The 20,812-nt window shown below is 34.2% G+C and overlaps 2 protein-coding genes and 1 long non-coding RNA gene across 3 annotated transcripts; 2 read left to right on the top strand and 1 right to left on the bottom strand.

The window, feature by feature from the left end:
• Positions 1–6,881: 6,881 nt before the first annotated feature.
• Positions 6,882–7,431, bottom strand: LOC108212467 (uncharacterized). The gene is made up of 3 exons (XR_010290014.1): positions 7,274–7,431; positions 7,109–7,188; positions 6,882–7,005 (listed from the first exon to the last, which is right to left on the bottom strand). It is a non-coding gene; the product is annotated as an uncharacterized LOC108212467 (long non-coding RNA).
• An 8,242-nt stretch (positions 7,432–15,673) lies between these two features.
• LOC108215284 (RPM1 interacting protein 13) lies at positions 15,674–16,931 on the top strand. The gene is made up of 3 exons (XM_017387712.2): positions 15,674–16,126; positions 16,245–16,331; positions 16,540–16,931. Exons 1-3 carry the CDS (start codon positions 15,836–15,838, stop codon positions 16,675–16,677), a joined length of 516 nt encoding a protein of 171 aa, XP_017243201.1. The 5' UTR covers positions 15,674–15,835; the 3' UTR covers positions 16,678–16,931.
• Positions 16,932–18,319: 1,388 nt separating this feature from the next.
• On the top strand, positions 18,320–20,550 carry LOC108215283 (nascent polypeptide-associated complex subunit alpha-like protein 2). Its single transcript, XM_017387711.2, has 4 exons — positions 18,320–18,481; positions 18,776–18,887; positions 19,824–19,942; positions 20,027–20,550. The coding sequence occupies exons 1-4, from the start codon at positions 18,434–18,436 to the stop codon at positions 20,366–20,368; spliced, it is 621 nt and encodes a 206-aa protein (XP_017243200.1). The 5' UTR covers positions 18,320–18,433; the 3' UTR covers positions 20,369–20,550.
• Positions 20,551–20,812: the final 262 nt, after the last annotated feature.

The raw sequence follows: 20,812 nt of genomic DNA, 5'->3' as shown, positions 1-20,812 counted from the left end.
ATACTTTGGACCTAACATTTATAGTGCCATTTTGGGTATCCTATTACATTCCAACACCTATCATCAGGATGACCCTTGCCTCCACAGACTCCACAAGACACAGCTCTTTCACTAACAGAGCTTTTACTCAGCATAGCAGACACCTCATTTTCAAACAAGGACGAGGTTTTTAAGACATCACGCTGTGACTCTTCTTGTTGAATGGCTGAACAAGCCATTTCAACACTTGGAAGAGGGTTAAGCATTAACAGCTGACTACGTTGTGCACCATAAATCTCATCTAGGCCATTTAGAAACTAAAACAACTTAGATTCTTCCTTTTGAGTGGCAATCGCTTTCAAGAGATTAGTAATATAATCTCCAAAAGTTGTAATGGAAGGTAAGAGAGTCATGGAATCTAGCTCTTCCCACACACTACTTAGAGAGGTATAATAATCAACAACAGGACTACCATTTTGACGAAGAGCAAACAGATCTTTACAGAGCTTATATTTGCGAGAACCATGAGTGAGTTGAAAACGTTTTTCAAGTTGTTTCCATACTTCAGCAGCAGATGTAATAAAGAGAACAGATTTTTTGATAGAATCTGAGAGATTATTATGGATTCAAGAGGTTACCATGCTATTGCAAGTATCCCACTGCACAGCCTCTGTGGAATCAGTTGTACTACGTCTCTCGGAGCCATCGACAAAACCCAGTTTGCGTTTGGAAGACAGTTGAATCTCCATGGAACGTTTCCATGAGCGATAATCACTAGCACCTTGCAACTTAGTGACGCTGATGGAAAGAGGGTTGTCTTAGGGATGCAAGAACAACGGATTCTGCATATCCGAGAAAGAAAACTTGCTGCTCCTAGCCATAGAAGACACAGCTTAACACAGATGAGCACTACTCTATAAGAGACACACAGAGACAAACAAACAGGAGCTTTTAGCGATGAAAGTAAACAAATATGAATCACATGGCACTCAATAAACTCACTCCTTAAAAAGAAACATCATCAGCAGCTCTGATACCATATTACTTTTATGAATTAAAGCTAAATGATGAATAACAGAGTAGAGAGCTAAAGAGAATGGAAGAACCCAGATGCATATATTTCATCAATTGTAGATCTAAAAGCTGAGTGATACAGGCTATTCCTACCACTCTATATAGAGGACAGTACCGTTGGACAACAAACAGAAAATATTCTCTTGCCAGCTAGGACCAGAGAGCCACCAACATAAATTGTCACGACATGGTACGGCTTATTACACAACAATAATGTTCAGTGAAATAAAGAGACTACTAGGAAAATAAAATACGAAGTAGAGTATCGTCATTAGGAGAGCTGGGAATTGACATGTAACAAGTACTCGACTTTCAGTTTGCCGCAAAGAAAAAGAATATCTAGACTTATTCACGTTCTTTTTAAAGCATGAGGGTATGTATAGATTAGATCTCACGTACAATATTATACGCAACATGAAACATAATGCGAAATACGACACTACCTGCTATTAACGTCGGGTTATCTGTCAGTCCTGTCGGGTCTGCCGCTTAGTTAGAGTGCAAAAAAAAATATCTTAAGAAATAAAGTAATTCTCAAGCTATTATTATCTGCCATTAGCTCGAACACAACATAAAAAATTAGTGTTTGGATTTTAATTTTTGGTACACGAACACAAAAATATACAAACACGAAAACGAAAATACACGTTGTATTTAGTATTGGATATGAGTTTTAATTTTATATACACGAATATACAAGATATAAGTATATTTATTTTTCATGTAAAAATATATATTATATATAAAAAAGGATTGCACTCCATAAAGAAACTTTGGAAAAATAAAATAAAATACTATCATAACATTTCATTTTTCATAAAAAAATGATTTGTTAAGATTATAATTACATAGTTAAACATCAAATAAAATTTAATATATGAAATCTCACTTCCAAACTCACCCAAATTACTAATATGAAATATTATAAAATCTAGAACAGAATCCAGAATGGAATGTGTGTCTGTGTTGCACGATTAATTTTACATAAAATCATGTTATGTTTATCCATATTTATTGTTAAACATGACGGATACTATTACTATTCATAACAAAACGTTAATCAGCATATAATTTAAATTTAATTCAAATTTTAAATGACATTCTATATTTGATTTTAAGGTATTTTGTATTGTTTTTCTTTTAGGAATTTTCTTTTTTGAGCACGTGGCCTATATATACATGTACAAATTTGTAGACAATTATATATAAATATAAAAATTTAATATATATTTCATAAAATAATATATATATAATATAATTCGAAAATATATATTAATTATATTTTGTTATTAGATTTTATTAAATGTACACAAAAAATACATTAAAAGTACACATCACATTTTCAAACGAACTGAGTTTAAGATTAGATATACGAATCCTAAACGGGTCGGGTATGATTTTCATCTTTAAATACACAAAACACGAAAGTACACGACACGATTGAAATGTCTAGATTTGATTTCATATATTTGTAAAATGTAAGAGGTTTTTTTTAGACAGTTGGGATGTGCCGGGGAATGTCTTTCAAAATTGTTCGGCTATTTGAAGATATAGTGGTAAAAGAAGTTAATAACTATCTGGTATTTTGTAGAAAAATCTGCACATGTTTAGGTATAATATAAAACTATAAAGATTTTATTGAGGTTCGATAGCGAAGTCTGTGACAACTTCCAGTGCAAACTGGAAAGCAATTTTTTTCAAAAATATGGGGTGACAGCTTCCAGTACAAACCGGAGAGCAACTTTTTTCAAAAGTACGAGGAACATGCTTTCTCCAAAAGTAGTTTCTGACTCAAAAGATTTAAGAATTATTAAACAGTTTTTAGTAGTTTTTCGAAAAAATTATTTTTGTTGTCTACAACAGCCAGTGTTCAAAAAGTCGCCGATTAATCGGGATTAATCGCCCATTAATCGCTGTTCGGTCGGCTACCGTCTCGATTAAGCGTTAATCGGTAAAAAAATCGTTTTTTTCTGAAAATCGGCCAAAATCGGGATTAATCGGTCAAAAGTCGGGATTAATCGGAAAAAGTCGGTCAAAAATCGGTGAACTTAAAAAAATTTAAAATAAAAAGTAAAAAATTTTAAAATTTTAAATTTAATTTTAAATAAAACAAAAGGCACAGAATTGACAAAACACAGAAATTAAAGTTGTTTTTATAACCTTTCACTTTTTCAATATTAGCTCCTAAACTCTAATTACATAAATTTGCAATATCTTTCTTAGCAGATTCTATCAAATTCAAGTTTATATATGAGATGACCGAACTTTGTATCATGTTTTGTGTTATAAAAAATCGTCAATCTTTCGATTTTATATGACTATAAATTTATACTATATATAGTTATATAAATATATATACAATTTAAAAAATAATATTAAATTGATTACGATTAATGATCCGATTAATCACTCCGATTAATCTCCGATTATCCGATTAATCGCTAGACGGTGCCTTCACCGACTAATTCCGATTCCCGCTTTTTACAACACTGACAACAGCACCTAAAAAAAAGCTTGGTATGGGTGTTGTTATAATTTAGAGTTTATAACAAAGATAACTATTTTACAAATACAAATATATGTGATTTACGTGTTTTTAATATTATGTGGTATGGACGCGGTTTACGAATTTTTTCAAATCGTATGCGTTGATTGGCTCGAGGTTTTAGAAAAAAATCGCAGCACCCGCACCACGAACACCCCTAATTTGAATTCACAGATCTCCTCATCGCTTCCATCCGATCATATCAGTGGAATTCTTTTTCCGAGACGAAAGTGTGTAGGATGGTTATAAATGGGATTCTTTTTCGAGTACTCCCTCTATTTTGAAATATAGGTTGCTTGACTTTTTTGCACGTATTTCTAAATCTTTTGACCGCATGTTAAAAATCATTATTTTTGAAATTTTCTTTTTCTGAATAAAAATATATATCACATATTTTTATTCAAAAAAAAAAATTTTAAAATAATGTTTTCTAATTGCGGTCAAAACCCTTAGAATTGCGTGCAAAAAGTCAAACGACCTATATTTCAAAACAGAGTAATAAACTTTTCTATCCCGGCCATATCACTTTGCACGAGTTCACTTGGCGGGCTCCCTTACATTTCTAACCAGTCTGAACGTAAAGTTTTCAAAACTAACCAGCCTACGTTCAACTTTTCAAAACTAACCAGCCTAATTCAACAAAAGTCGGGCGACCCATGCATGAAATTTCCCCAGGGCCGGTCGCCCCTGACGAGGGCGACCCCCATTGATTTTCTCCGTGGGCAGGTCGCCCTCCACAGGGGCGTCCCCTACCCGACCTTTTTTCCAAAAATTGTATACGCAATTACTTTTTTACTGTATTAAATATTTTATTTAAAATCAAATTTTATTTGTTTTGTGAAATAAATATAATTAATACCATGAAATAATATATATCTTAGCACCAGCATTCTAAAAGTCGGCGATTAATCGGGATTAATCGCCGATTAATCGTTGTTCGGTCGCGGATTAATCTGGAAATTTTTTAAAATTTGAAATTAAAAAGTAATTTTAAATTTTGCATAAGAATGTTTTCTTACAGTATATTGATTTGATTAAATCTTATTAACTGATTAATTATCTTTTTGCGTAAAGATTTATATTTTATAATATTTCTTTTATAAATGGGTAGTAGAAATGTATATTTATCATTCTATGCTAATATCTTCAAAATATTAATATGAAATTAAGTACATATACATGTTAGTCTATCTGTTTTTATTCTATTTTTAATTACTAAAAATTATCTATATATTTAGTTATTAGAGTTAAGTACAAATAGATCGAAAACAAATAATAAAACTTTTCTTTTGACAAATATAATAAAACCTCTATCTGTTTTGAAGGTTCCAAGGACTTGGTAATTACCGATAATAAGTAAACAAAATACATAAAAAAGGAAAATTCGAACAAACAATATCTAAATAGAATGCCGTTTACCTATAGTGGGTACATCTCAAAAGTCACACGATTCTTAAACCAAATTTTTATTTATGTCTCACTTTTTCCCACTTTGTACTTGTAAAAGCAGAGTACACAGATTCTTGAAGTTCTGACCCATCTCAAATTCTTTGAAGAAATCCCTTTGAGTTAGGTATTTTCTCCACAAGATCACCCCCATTACTATATGTATTGTATCTTATATGTAATGTCTCAACTTTTGTTGTTCAAGTAATTCAAATTTTATATTATTTTTTTCAGTTATTTGATATATGTAAAGTTTAGTCCAAATAAAGTCAGTTTTACTGGTTTCGAGAAAGATCAACATGTGTATGTGTTTTAGTGTTCTGTCGTTTATTATGTTATGTTAGGTTTCCTTTATTGTCCTTATGAATTTCAATGCTTGAATCATTATAAAACATTATGACATAAGAATGAAGAAAAGCACAAGAACTGCATAATAACGTAACAACCGATCTACTAGACTAAGAGTACATAATCAGATCAAGAAATAAAAACGTACGAGTACATGGTCAGGTACATAACCATAAACAAACTACATACGAGGGAAATCCTACTTCTTCTTATGGCCGAAGATGTGGCTTCCGGTGTGACATCTTCGACCCTTTCCCTTCGCAGCTCTAGGTGGCTGCTGTCGATGCTCATCCTCAGGTTGCTCCTCGGCCTCGGAGTGCCCTGGTACTGCTGTGCTGGGGGGCGTCCATGGACTACTCTCACCAGTGTACGAAGCAAAAGTGGACATCTGTATAGGAGTAGGAATGGACCTCTCTGGTGGCGGTGCGAATGGAAACGCGGGTGCCCCGAAGATGTAGGACTGGCTAGCAAATGACGGCACCGGGACCTGTGGCGGAGGTGTGGTGTACTGATCCCTCAGGAAAGACATGTCAGGACGATAAGCATCTGCATCCTGGAACTGGTATGACTCCTGCGACTGACGCTCAGCAGACATGTCCTGGTCATCCTCTAATCTGACCGTAAAGCCACGTGGACCACCCTCGTAGTCATCCCCTGCATATGTAGATGGCCTGACCGTCGACGCGGGCCAGGAGTCCCATCCATCCGCCCTAGAAGTACCCGCTACATCCCCAACCGGCGAAGAAGAAGTGCCAACCAGGTGTGACCAACCTCCCGTGTCTGAGCTACCACTGGCCACGTGAGTGTAGTACGTGCCTGGCTCCGGCTCAACTGGTGTAACTGGTGGCCGTCCTCTGTGTCTGCTAGGGTTTCTTGAACCCCTAAAACGTCCTAACAACCCCTGTACAATCCTCTGTGCCCGAGCAAGATCCAGGGTAGCAGGGTTAATGGCACTCTCCATATCTACAAGCTGATCCTCCTGTTAACAGCCATGTGAAGACATAATCAGATGAAGAATAGTTATAACAGAACATATAGAAAATAAGCTAGCATAGTAATGGAAGGAAGTTAGAAGAACAGTTACAAGGGAGTTTACCAGTGCCTGTGTGGCGCCCTGTGTGCCCTGGAAAGCCTCTGCAGTCCTCCAATAGACGGGGTTTACAATGTATCTACGTGTCACTGCAAGAAACCAAGGCATGTATGCCGCAGTGCAACCCTCGCCAAACATGAGTGGGGGAGATGTAAGAGCTCGCTCAAGGGACCTATCCCATATACGAGTGTGAGACTCCCTGGCGCCCTCCCAGTTAATGGCCTCGTTGACAATGGTGTGCAGGTTACTATGATTCGCACGTGGAGAGGATGTGGGTATGTCCTGCACGAACCCGAACTGCCTCGTCACCCTATCAGTATAACACCACTCCACATAGGCCATGTACATTAAAGGCGTAGGAGCAGTCCAACGCAGGTACAAATCATACTCAGGCTGATGCTCGTCATCAAAATGTGCATACGGCCTCCACCGAAAATTTGCCTCAATCATGTTATCCAGCTCGTACCGGGTGATACGACGCTGACCGTGCGGCACCTCAGTACGGGTAAACGGCCCTGTCCACCTACAACAAAATGTTTATATTATACGTGTGAACTAGTACATGTGCACAAACTGGAGGATATACAAACTTATTGCGATTACGAGAAGAGTAGCATATTACAAACCTTAGCGCAAGTGGGTAGATAATCAGGGGTGTGGCCGTGTGTCGGGGAGCTAATGTAGGGAACCGCTCGTATATCCACACCTAGTGTGAAGGTACATACATATATGTGCACATCAAAATATATATGAAGAAAAACTTGAAAAATAAAATGATAGTAAATGCGTACCTGTACTAACGTGGCGTATCCAGCGAAGTTTTTTGTGACTTTATGGGTGGAATCGCACATCTTCCTATAAAGGTATGCAAGAACAGCACTCCCCCAGCTATAACCATCCACGCTCTGCAAGTCACGTAGCATCCAAAGGAGGTTGAGATTCACATAGTTCCCGCTGCTATTAGGAAACAACGATCCAATAACACACAGTAGGTGTGCCCTGATGTGAAAGATAGTCTGCTCATCAAAATCCTCCGCTGCCTCGTCCAACCGGGCACAGTCGCCAAAGTTATCAATCAACCAACCGACCCTCAAGCAGTTCTTCCTCACATCAGCCGCCTCGGGAGTCAGTCCAAGAACATCGCGTATCATGGCCAATCTCTCGCGAGCTGTGGTGGCACTACACCATAGATTGCATTTAGCAACCCCTGAAAATAGTTGCTATATTATACAAAATCATTGCAATTGCGTCTATTGCAATGATTTTCAAAAAATCGACCGTTAAGTTTGCCCCCGTTGCCATAGGTCCCTTTTTGCAATGAATTAACATATGTATTGCAACAAGTTCAAATCATTGCCAGAGCCACATATTGCAACAACTTTTCCTCTATAGCAATGGTATTTAAATCATTGCTTTAGTTTGCTCTTTTATTGCAACAAAATTTGCAACACTTTTTTTTAGTTTAAACATTGCCATATAACACATGTGGCAACAAATTATGGTCCTAATGCATTGTTTTTACATTATTTACAATAGCAAAAGCAACCTCTAAGGCAACATTATAATCACATATTGCAACAGTATGAATAAAAAAAATTGACATGACTATTATTAAAATATATTATTCCACCATTACAGGTTCATTACAAGAACATCCCAAAAAAACTATGAATGTTACACTCCACAAATCTCATCATGCCTACACAATCACAGCCAAGAGTAGTACCACTAAAATTAAAATTCATAAAAACAATCCTAAATCTGAAATGCTAAACAAAATACTCAATATATTATTACATCAAATTTTTTATCAACAAAAACTCAACAAAAAATGACTTGTCATAGAGAACCATCTGTTGGGGCTTCTGTGGAAATCAGCAAAGCACCCTCAATTAGATTGTTGAATTCCTCAAGCAGAGCAAGTTCCTCGAAGATCACCATATGATAAATGTGCTTGAAATCCAGTTCAAAGTTCTGCCATATGTCTGTGATCATCATCCAACCATCGTGCATATTCCATATCAAATTATGCGGCACCTTGAAAAGATAATTAAGACTGTTTTAAATTGGTTAGTACTTATGAGAGCCATCCTCTTCTTCATATGTATTAAATAATATTTTGTAATTAAAGTAAATATCCAGGCTCCATAACTTAGTAAAAATAGTGAAATTTGACTGAAGTTATTTAGGTAAAGAAATGTAAAAAGTGGATTGTGTTTATATTAAAGCCTAGCTGCTAACGCAATCAAATAGTTTCCATGTGCAGATATGCTAGTCACTGTGCTGTGATTGTTAGACTATCATCCGAAAGAAACTTTAATTGGCTATTATTCATCCCTCTTTAATCGTGGAGGTGAAGGAACTATCACAGGTGTATATATGCTAGAAAAAATAGAAAAGGCAAAGAAACTCTCTGATGGTAACAAGCCCTGAATAAATTATTTAATATTAACAGTTAAATTGCATTATACAACAGAGAACACAGAATTATTCAATTTTCATCAAGCATATGGAGAAAAGGCAACTGTGTCTATGTTGCATTAAGGATCTTTCTGTAATTACCTACAAATGGACTACTAAGCAATATTGAAACTTTATGCATGAAGTGATAACAAGTATCAACAGTCTATGCAAGTGAGATAGTATGTCAATGTGGAAAATGCAAAATAAATTGTATCATAAACAAGCCAATGCCTGTATTACAAAAAATTTCTTCAACCAAGAGATGAAATCCTTGAAAAGATAATTAAAAGTGTTTAAATTGGTTAGTACTTATGAGAGCCCTCATCTTCTTTATATGTATTAAATTATATTTTGTAATTAAAGTAAATACCTAGGCTCCATAATTATTTTTCTGCTTTGTGTGCAAAGGAACACTAATGTTGGTCTTTGAAGGTCTTGCTCCAGCTGTGATAACCTTATCCTACTGGTTTCTAGCTGTTGCACATATGCCTGCGCACAAATACATCACATTTTTGGGCTCAAAGTTGAAATAGGAGCATACAAAATATGAAAATAACAAGAAGCAAATTTTAGCAGATATGTTAAAACATATACATCAGCAGATTAAGCTTTTTAGGGATGAATCTTATAATAAAACTTCCAAGTTCTTTTAAGAACAAAAGAGGGTGAAAATTTTCAGATTTGATCAACCTTAGGATCAACCACTCTATCAGAGGTTGCACCTGGTCTTCTTCTCTGCAAAATTCATGAAACAACAAAATGGTAAGAGCTGATATTTATTCTATATTAGCAGTCAGTTTATGTAACATAATATGATCAAACAGAGCTCACACACTGTACAAGAATATCTGGCATCTTTTTATGCTGATCCATTTGCTATTGTATCGATAAAGGACTGTTGTAACTGTTCCAGTGTGGTAAAGCAAACAAGCATACCACATCTTCACTGTCCTCAGGCTCAATAAGTAGCTTTGCTGGTAAACTAAGGCACTGGAGGTCAGTATCAGCAGAAGCAGCCTGAGCAATTTACCGCTTGATAGCAAGGTTTTTTGCCTCAGCTTCTAAAATAGTATCCACAGCCCCTTCTTACAATGGCCTATTATTTGCAGGATCCACCTATATAATAGATTCAGTGGCCCAATATCCAAGTAAATTCTATAACAAATATACAAATAAACTGAAATCTATAGTAGAGTGACCATTAATAACAGCCATGAGTTGGTACAAAGAAAGAAGCTTGTAGTTACTAATATGTACACTAGCAACCGGAGAGTATTTACAGGAAATCCAGAGCAAAGTGTTTACGATGAGAAAATCAATCAACAAAGAACAGAAGAATTAAGAAGCCTAACTTAAACCCATAAATTAACAAACAAACAAAACCCCTAAATTATGAACTCTTAATTAAACAAAACTAAGACCTAATTAAGAACATTAATCCTTAATTTAACAAACATAGGACCAAATTAACAATATATAATCGATTAAACACATGAACAAATTCAATTAAACACAAGTAAAAACTCAATTAAACACACATCCAAACCATTACATACTAGTAGTTATTACGGAAAGAAGATTGATCCCTTCATCACTAGCTTTCTTCGATCTCTATCTCGCCTCCTTCGATCTTTTCTCTCTTGATCACAAGATTTCTTCGATGTTTTCTCTCTCCGTGACCAGGTTTTAGTGGAGTGTTTATGAGACTATGGGCTGAGTCTTCTATTTTCCCCAATTTGCTTTATTTTGATTAACCCGGCAAAATATTTTGTTGTCCCGCTTTCAAAGTTTCACTGGCCCGCCAATTTTTTGGCCCAAAAATAACATCTATTGCAACGGTGCTAATAAACATTGCAATAGACTATTCATTCCGAAATTTGTTACGAAATTTTGGTTCTATTGTAACGATTTTTTCGGCATTGCAATATACTCAGTTTATTTTTTCAATTGCAACGCTTTTGAAGAAATTTTCTTTTGAGTGGTTGCTAAATCCAATCTATGGTATAGTGTGGTGAAGCCATGTAGAATAAATGGCCGGCCAGTGGTTCGTAACCCGAGAATGTGATGGACATCCTCCAGTGTAATGGTGGCCTCCCCGAAAGGTAGATGAAAAGTGTGCGTCTCTGGACGCCACCTCTCGATAAAAGCAGTAATCAAGCCCCTGTCATGCTTGACCTGACCCAACCTGAACACCCACTCAAAGCCCGCATCATTAATAGCATCTATTATCGCCTGAGGCGGCCTGGTTTGATCAACTACATTCCAGTACTCACCGAAGTTCGTCCTGACTCTAAGATCAGGAATGTCCTGCAATTAAAAATACAGGAACTTGTCAGCAGTTTATAGTGAAGCAAACATTAACTTTAATAAACAACAGTCCATCAAGTCATTACCGTACTACTGTTCCACACAAAAGTGGACCTATGCGTGTCCTGCAATGTCAACAAAGTGCCGTTAACCGGCCCGGGATGATAAGCTGCAGGATCCATCTGCGCCAACAACTTTCAAATATATTTATAATTCGAATTCAAAGCTTTTGTATATATACAAAATCTCATTCCAACATAATATTTGTAATTCGAATTCAAAGCTTTTGTTTCTAACTAAATTAAATTACTACCTACAAAATCTAACATGCACAAAATCTTAAATTCCAACATATCAAATCTATAAATTAGCCTTAATTTCAATTAGCCTTAATTCCAACATATCAAATCTATAAATTAGCCTTAATTTCAATTAGCCTTAATTTCAATTATAACAAATCTCAAGCCACAATCAATAAACTAACCGATCTTATAACATGCAACTCAAGCTAATAAAACAACAAATTAATCCAAATCAAGTCATTATATATATATACACATTAATTTAGAGAGAATCGAGAGCGTACCTTAAATTAATTTTTGTTCGAATTTCCTATTTATTTTAATTCTCTTAATTTCATAAATATTCTAATTCTCGAAATTTCATATATTCGAATTATTTATTAATATAATAAAGATTTTTATTAATATAGTTCGAAATTTTTATTTTAATTCGATTATTTTGCTTTTTTTCGAATTTTTATTATTATAAATCGAATTTTAATATAATTTTGTTTTATGCTAATAATATTAATATAAATCGATTTTTTTTAATATTAGCTATTAATATCTTTTTTATCCGAATATTTTATTTTATTTCTAATTTTTTTAATTCTCAATATATTTTATATTCGAATATTATATTCTCAATATCTTTTTAATTCTCAATATATTTTATATTCGAATATTATATTTTAATATATTTTAATTCGAATATATTTTAACTCGAATATTATTTTATATTATATTTTAATTCGAATATTATATTATATTTTTAATTGGAATATTATATTTAAATATATTTTAATTCGAATATTTTTTAATTCGAATATTATATTATATTATATTTTAATTCGAATATTATATTATATTTTTAATTCGAATATTATATTTTAATATATTTTAATTCGAATATTTTTTAATTCGAATATTATATTCTCAATATCTTTTTAATTCGAATATTATATTATATTTTTTCTCTCCAACTAAATTTAATTACTACCTACAAAATCTAAAAAGCACAAAATCTTAAATTCCAACATATCAAATCTATAAATTATCCTTAATTTCTATTATAAATCTTTAATTTTTTTAACAAATTTAAAAATCATAATGTACTACCAAATTTAAAAATTATCCATAATATTTTTTAATTCGAATTTTATATTTTATTTCAAATTTAATTCTCTTCATTTCAAATTTATTTTCTACCTACAAAATCTAAAATTCCAACATATCAAATCTATAAATTAGCCTTAATTTCAATTATAAATCTTAAAAATATTTAACAAATTTAAAAATCTAAATGTAATAACAAATCTCAAGGCACAATCATTAAACTAACCGATCTTATAACATGCAAATCAAGTTAATCAAACAACAAATTAGTCCAAATCAAGTCATTATATATATATATATACACTAATTTAGAGAGAATGGAGATAGTACCTTAAATAAGATTTCGAATTTGATTTGGTATTAAGCCGCGCTAAATCTCGATTCTGAGCCTCGGGCGACCTCTATTTTCTCCCTATTCTCCCTCTTTTCCCTCTTTTCTCTTCTCCTCCTTTTCTTTCACTTCGGCAGTGCAGTGCTTGTGTATGAAATGTTGTGTTTTGTGGTGTTTTGGGGCTGATGGCTGGGGTTTTAAGCGAAAAAAGAGCACACGTGGTCGCCCGTGATAGTGTCGACCACGTCACAGCTGTTCAGCAGGGGTCGCCCCTAACAAGGGCGTCCTGCACGGTGAAAAAAAACTACTGAGGTCGCCCCTGACGAGGGCGTCCGGTGCAGGGGAAATTTTTCAGTTGGGGTCGCCCGAGTTTTGTTGAATTAGGCTGGTTAGTTTTGAAAAGTTGAACGTAGGCTGGTTAGTTTTGAAAACTTTACGTTCAGACCGGTTAGTTTCGTAAGGGAGCCTCACTTGGCGCATTTTATACTGGATGGCAAATTTTAGAGGTGCCATAGGCCCATAGCCAACCGTTATATCTTATCCATGACCGAATTAAGATCAAGCCTCGAGGGATCGAAAAGACCGGACAAAACTATATACTCATTCTATTCCCGCTCATTTTTTATGCTATTTTTTGACACATATTTCGAGATTTTTATATAATGTAATCTACTTTTATATATATATATATATATATATATATATATATATATATAATAAGGCAACTAAGGGCAAAAATATCAAGAAAATAGCTGTGAAACGTCTGATATACCCTTACTCATCATATAATTACAAGAATACCAGCCAAAAATTCATTTAATTTACTAAAATTATTAAATGTTTTTGATTGCTCTAATTACACATAAAATATGACATTAATTACGTTTATTATCTTACATTAAAATTTCATTTATAAAAGTATCTCTAACAAATTTGTGGCTACAAAATATTTGAAGTCATTAATCAAGCAATTAATTCATGTAAATTTTAATCAATTACCACAAAAATATTCATGTGTTTTGATTTTTGACTTTTATTTAAATTTCGCAATCATAATCACTTAAGTGAATCCCATAAATTTTATTTATTTTACGCACTTTCATATTGATTTAATCTTAAACATCGCCAAATCTACACACTTTCAGGTTGATTTAGTCTTGAACATTAAAAATTACACGTTGAGTCCGAATAATGTTAAGTGTTATCAAAATATTCGAATACTCCATACACACTTTAAGTATATTATGACAACATATAAAACCGCTTATAATAAAATGAAAATAGGAGCGTGAGATTGTGGTAGTGATACATTGTTACCTAATCACAATCAAAATATCGAAAATTATATACGCATTACAAGAATTCCTGTAATATCTTGAAACTTAATCGTGATTTGACAACATAAGCTAATCCGTCCAAATATGTTTATGATCCGTAATAAATTTTTAAAGTATGGTGATTAATATTATTATTGATAAATAGTAAATATTATATTTCCACTCGCTTAAAGAAAGGAATCAAACTCGCATATTTTATAGAAAAACTGATAAATAATACGCATATTCCAAATAAGATAATTTATACAAAAATATGATTTAAAATACAATATAAATTAGCGGCCCGTGCCTTGCACGGGTATTTATGCTAGTTTCTTAATATTTTTTTAAAAAAATTCTTGAATATTTTGAAGTTTATATATTTATTCAAAATAAAAATTAAAAATAATTGTGAAACTATATCATGTAAAAATCTTAAAATATGTGGAAATAGTGAAGGTAGACTATACGTTGGATGTTTAAGGGAGGGACTAGGGGTGTTCACGGTGGGGGCGGTGCGATTTTTTTCTTAAAACTGCAAACCAACCCGCGCATGCGATTTGGTTTGGGAAAATTCGTAAACCGCAACCGTACCGCGTAATATAAAAACCGCGTAAACCACACCGCATAATTGTGGTGCGGTGTGGTGCGACTCATGCGGTTTGCGTGGTTTATAAATTCAAAAAAATTATACTTTTGAATGACAATATAAATATAAGTTCAAACTCTATGTATTTAAAAATAATTTTTACAAACACACACACATATATAAATTTAAAGTTACGATACTCATCAAAAGAAATATAAACTAAAATATGAGTATGATAATGATGAAAATGAAAAGATTTCAACACTAACAAATTATTTTATATGAACAAATATAATTATAATATTTAATTTATCGTCTTAAAACTAACCTTAATTTGTATTGTAAACTTATTAAAATTAAGTTGAGTAACTTGAACATATATATATACAAACATAGGAAATAACATCATAATAAATAATCTATCTATATAATATAAATATTTTTAATTATATGTGATATATTTTTATATATTAGAAAATAGCGGTGCGGTACCGTTTGAACCGCGCTTGTATAATGTCAAATCGCAACTCGCACCGCACCGCACGGTTTGTTAAAATTTGAACCCACAACTGCACCACGAAAAAAAAAACTGCATTTTGCGGTGTGGTGTGGAGTTGTGCGGACGGTTTATGTGGCGTGGGCGATTTGATGAACACCCCCTGCTTATATTACAAACCATATTAAAGATTGGGCCTTTTCGTCAAAAAGAACATTGGGCCTAAGAACATGAGTGACAGACCAAAGCCGCAAAGCGTACAAAACAGAATAGCAACAGTCGGCCCAAAGACTATCACACTTCCAAGAATCGAAACGCGGGCAAAGAACCGAACCAACGCTACACTAGTTGTTTCAAATTACGTGAGTCCCGTTGCACTTGTTCTTGAAAATTCTCTCTAGGGTTTATCAATATTTCAACAAAAGCCAAAAGGGTCATTTTATTTTTCAAAAAAATGAGTGATTTTGAGAGCAAAGTTAAAGGGGATCTTAAAAAGCCCCTTCTTGTTGTAGATGACATTATTGATTTGAATTCTCCAAGTTATGATGATGGTGTCGAAGAGGGCACCCCTTTAAGGCCAATCTTTTGTTTAAAGAACAGGAATGAATTGAAGGATTTTGAAGATAAAGAAGATTGCTTTATTTTAGATTTTGACCCTGACGAGTCTTTGAGTATTTCTAAGCTCTCTGTTTCTAGTAATGCTGATGATTCTCCTGATGTTTTTCTTGTCGCTGAAAAAGGCCAGGTTTTTATGTTTTAATTGTTGAATATGTTGTTCTATGTTTTTTGAATCTGCACTGTTTGTTAGGGCTTTTCATTTCCTTGATTTAGGATTTTGTTATTGATTTGTTTTGTATGCATAGGTGGCTTGTAGGGATTTTCCTCATTCGAGGCATAGTTGTGCCAAGTATCCGTTTAGCACTACCGATCACGAAAGCTACTGTCAACTGGTAAATTAAGTTTTGTTAGTGCTTGGTATATACATTGTCTCTGGTTGCATTGTTTTTGCTATCGAGAAAGGGTTATGGCTTTGACATCGGGGACATGTTGTAATCTGTAAATGTTGTTATGTATGTGCTTTGGCTAAAGTATTGGGCTTTATTTTATATTTTTGTGTTTGAATTCTGTTTTATTGCTTTCTGATTTGGTTGGTTGTAGTGCTACTGTTTTGTGTGCGATGTAGCTGCTCCTTGCGAAAATTGGGATGGATCGAGCGGGCATTGTCATGCTATAAATAATGAAGCCTGGAAATTACAAAGGAAAGCTATGCAAACGCTCCAGAAAGCTGTCAACTGATTCTGAAGTATCTTTTGCGGCCTTTTGCTTTTTAAATTTATCCAACTACTAATCCTTGTAGCTATCAGTTATTGGAGTTTGGCTGGGTGGAAGTGATCATTTTGTCAAGTTGCAAGTCTTAAATTAACATTGCCTAAGTGATAGATTGTAGTAATCTTATTTTGACATGGTGAATATGTACATTCTACTTATGCTACAATATGAATGTTAAAAGCTTTTGATGTAGTGCTAATAAATCTTCGCATTTTATTTAATTTCTTTGTTCGCCGTATCAACTGCTTTTGTGGATTAACTGCAAACTGTTCTTAGTTCTTACTGTGTTGAATCTCTTACTATACATCTTGATTAGAAAAATATTGAAGTAATTGATTGAATAAACACAGTATGTAAGCTGACTATTGACCTTTGAGCCTAATTACTGCTACAATTTTCTGCCAGCTAATATAGAAATGATATGCGAGTTTCTTTATGTACCAACTGAATTAAAGAATGCAAATTGTCCGTGAATGCCTTTACTTTAGTCCTTTTTTTTTTTGCTAAACCTAATTTATTAAATAAAATTCACTGTTAGTCTCTCCTTTTCCCTTGGCAGTTTGTTTGTACTAAATGAATTACAGAATGCAATGCCAACTATTAGTCTTTTAGTCTATAGAATGTGCATTGTAGCTTAAAGAAGTCTCTGCTAAGATGGATAGATCACACAAAGGGGGCAATTCTGATCGAAATGGATATTCTTAATGGACTTTTGTCACTGTTTTATTTTGTTATTATGCTAGTCGGAAGACAACATTGAAACTTTACAGTGGTTGCATTTGATTGTTCTTTGCTCCCCGGTTTTGTTGACTCTTTTATTTGGTTGGAAGGAAGAGAGTGGCAGGGATGTAACGAAACATTATATACAGATTGAAGCGGTGAAGGGAGATGCCGGATGCGACAAGGATGTAAGAGGCAGGGGTGGAAAAACTGTCGATTTGAGCAAAATAGTGATACCAACAGCTTGTGGAACTGAACTGAAAGAGTTTTGATCCTCTAACATACCTGCTTTCTATTTGTTTGATATCTCAGGTTTAGCACGTATATAAAACAAGTCTGCTGTTAGGAAATATTACTGCTTCGGCATTTTTGTTAATAGTTGATGAATACTTTGTTTAGCAGTACTTGGTGGCAGTTTCACACTGAAATAATAGAATTGGAAATTAGTTAATATTGCAAGTAAGAGATATACACAAAATTGCAAAAGGAAAAGGTTAATAGAGTTATTTAAAGTAAAATTTCATATTTATATATTATTGTCTGAAAATAAGTATTTAGGAGGATGTTGAACATTTTGTGTGTGTAGAAATAAGCATTTATTTTTAGATAAAAATACATATTATCTATTTGTTCTTTTTTAAATAGATAATTTATTTCTGGCAAAAAAAATAAATAATTTATTTGTGAAAAGTAAGAAAGGCAGGCCGATTTTTAGAATAAAGCACAGTAGCACACACTCTTTTAATCAAAAAAATTTTGTCGATAGTAGTAAAATACTTTTGGATCAGAAAATTTATGATCCTGCGGGCTGCGAGTAGTATGGGTAAATTGGGCCAGAGATGATGGATGGACACGGGCTGGGCCCAAAAATAGTAACCCTAGGAGATAAAAAGGCCGGTAATGAGCACGACAGTGTAATCTAAGGCACCCAAAGTCTATCTTCTTCAGCTCACTCGCTGCTGCTGCTGCAGAGATATAGAGAGCGCATTTCCGCCGATTAACCATGCCTGGTCCAGTCGTTGACGAGCTTGAGATCCAAAACAAACTTGAGGTTTCTCTCTCTCTCTCTCTCTCCCCCTCTCCATCCTCCCTCTCCAGGCTCCAGCTATCTCAACTCTCTCTCTATCTCTCTCCCCCCCCCCCTCTCTCTCTCTCTTTGTTTCCCTCCCCCTCTCCAGCTCTCTCAACTCTCTCTCTCCCCCCCGCTCTCTCTCTCTCCCCCCCCCTCTCTCCCTCCCTTCCTCTCTGTATTTCTAATCTATAAATTATGTGTTTATGCTGTAGTACTAGTATAAGTTATTGAATTTCGAACAAATGCGTGATTCAAAACATATAATATATACAGAATGAAGAGCCAATAGTGGAGGACGTCAAGGAAGAAGACGACCACGATGATGAAGCTGCCGATTCCGATGACGAGGATGACGACGATGACAAGGAAGAAGATGGCACTCCAGGTCACTTTCTTTTCTCCTCTTTGCATTTGTAATTTTATTTCTTTTTGAATGCATATAATTTATTACTTTCTGTTATTTTGACATATAATGGATTTAAATTGGCTGATTAATTCCCATAATTTAGTTATATAATACTCATTATAAGCTATTTGATTTCGAGTACATGCAGCTTAATTATTCATGTGGCTTTTTTTTATCTCAACAACTGTTAATCACCAAATTACGTCAATATGTAGTATAAATGTATATCGTCTTTAACTGTGCTTTTATTTGCTTCTTCAAACACCTGCATTTTTAACTTTAAGCATCATTTCACCACTTTTGGCTCTCTGTGGTCACTACAAGGGTCCTATTTAGGTGATGCTTGTATTATTATCTTCAGTAATTTATTTTTCAAGAACCGGTGAGCCATCTTTTAGCCAAATATATTTGTGCTCTACAAGAGAAAAATTCAGTGGCAAAGAATCGTAGCATTGTTGTGGTTCTTTCTCTCTTTTTTACCTCAGGCTTGAAATGCAATAAAAAAATTACTAATGTGTGTTTAAAAGTGTATTAGTTGATTATCTTGACAACTTCTTGTTGGTTGGTGATACTTGATGCTATATGCTTGTGTACATGCTTATTTGCATTAAACATAGTTTAAGTATCTCAGCCGACCATCCTGACTATCCAGCGTTGTTTGCCGTAATATGATCTTGTATATTTGTATCCTTGCTTAGTTGCACATTGTGCCCTGGCTCTTTCTTATCTTGCTTCATTAAGCAACAATGCTTATAATCATACTGGAGATATCAAAATCAAACTATGGTTTCTCCTGCCTTTCTAATTCTAAGAGATGGACACTTATTGCAGAAATATATACTTAAGAAAACTCTGCAAGTTAATTGTTTGTCCCTTTGTAATTTCTGATGTGTTTTCCTGTGAGTTGAGTTGCAGGTGGTAGTGAAAGTTCAAAGCAGAGCAGAAGTGAGAAGAAAAGTCGTAAAGCAATGTTGAAGCTCGGCATGAAACCGGTGACAGGTGTTAGTAGGGTCACCATCAAGAGAACCAAAAACGTGAGCCATTGTTATAGCCTTATCCTAATTTCAAATATAATTACCGATAATTGTGAGCTTTCTTAAAGTGTATTTATGTTTCAGATATTATTCTTCATTTCAAAACCTGACGTCTTCAAAAGCCCAAATTCTGAAACATATATCATATTTGGGGAGGCAAAGATAGAGGATTTGAGCTCTCAGCTACAAACACAAGCTGCCCAACAGTTCAAGATGCCGGACATAGGATCTGTGATGGCCAAGGCGGAACTTCCTAGTATAGCTCAGGCTGATGAGGAAGAGGAAGAAGTTGATGAGACTGGTGTGAATGACCGTGACATTGAATTGGTAATGACACAAGCAGGAGTATCAAGAAACAAGGCTGTCAAAGCTCTCAAGACACATGAAGGAGACATAGTCAGTGCTATTATGGAACTCACAACTTAGGTACAAATTAAGTCTTTCCTCAAGAGCTAGTTCATATGTGTTTTGGAACTCAAGATATTTATCTTATTGTTGCTGTTTTAGCACAACTTATGTCGCTTAGTGGCACTATGTTGTTTCCTTTTTGTTGAATATTTACCCAGCTGCATACTTCTGTGCTTTAGACAAGTAATTTGTTGTTTGAAGGTGGCCTTGCAAATTTTTTCCCATGATAATAGTGACCATTGTGGGAACATATGGTGCTACATATTTAGAAGGTAGATAATATGTTGCTTATTTGGTTTTTTTAATATATCTAAAGGTGACTAGAGAAGAAGACTGGGAAACAATGTTTGATAAATGACTTTTCATATTAAATAAAAAAGGATTGCAAAAAAGAATAAGTATCAATTTATTCCTCAAGTTCGCTGCCCCCCCAACCCAAGTTTAATATACTTTTACATTTGA

Source organism: Daucus carota, chromosome 3 (genome assembly GCF_001625215.2).
Source record: "Daucus carota subsp. sativus chromosome 3, DH1 v3.0, whole genome shotgun sequence".
Taxonomy (NCBI): Eukaryota; Viridiplantae; Streptophyta; class Magnoliopsida; order Apiales; family Apiaceae; genus Daucus; species Daucus carota.
This window is presented reverse-complemented; position numbering and strand designations above follow the sequence as displayed.

Bases quoted from the DNA above. Each gene is read 5' to 3' on its own strand.
- LOC108215283 (XM_017387711.2), top strand. From the start codon at position 18,434: ATGCCTGGTCCAGTCGTTGACGAGCTTGAGATCCAAAACAAACTTGAG. The intron at 18,888-19,823 runs GTCACTTTCTTT...GTTGAGTTGCAG, and splicing joins GGAAGAAGATGGCACTCCAG to GTGGTAGTGAAAGTTCAAAG. The intron at 19,943-20,026 runs GTGAGCCATTGT...TTTATGTTTCAG, and splicing joins CCATCAAGAGAACCAAAAAC to ATATTATTCTTCATTTCAAA.
- LOC108215284 (XM_017387712.2), top strand. From the start codon at position 15,836: ATGAGTGATTTTGAGAGCAAAGTTAAAGGGGATCTTAAAAAGCCCCTT. The intron at 16,127-16,244 runs GTTTTTATGTTT...TTGTATGCATAG, and splicing joins TTGTCGCTGAAAAAGGCCAG to GTGGCTTGTAGGGATTTTCC. The intron at 16,332-16,539 runs GTAAATTAAGTT...GGTTGGTTGTAG, and splicing joins ACGAAAGCTACTGTCAACTG to TGCTACTGTTTTGTGTGCGA.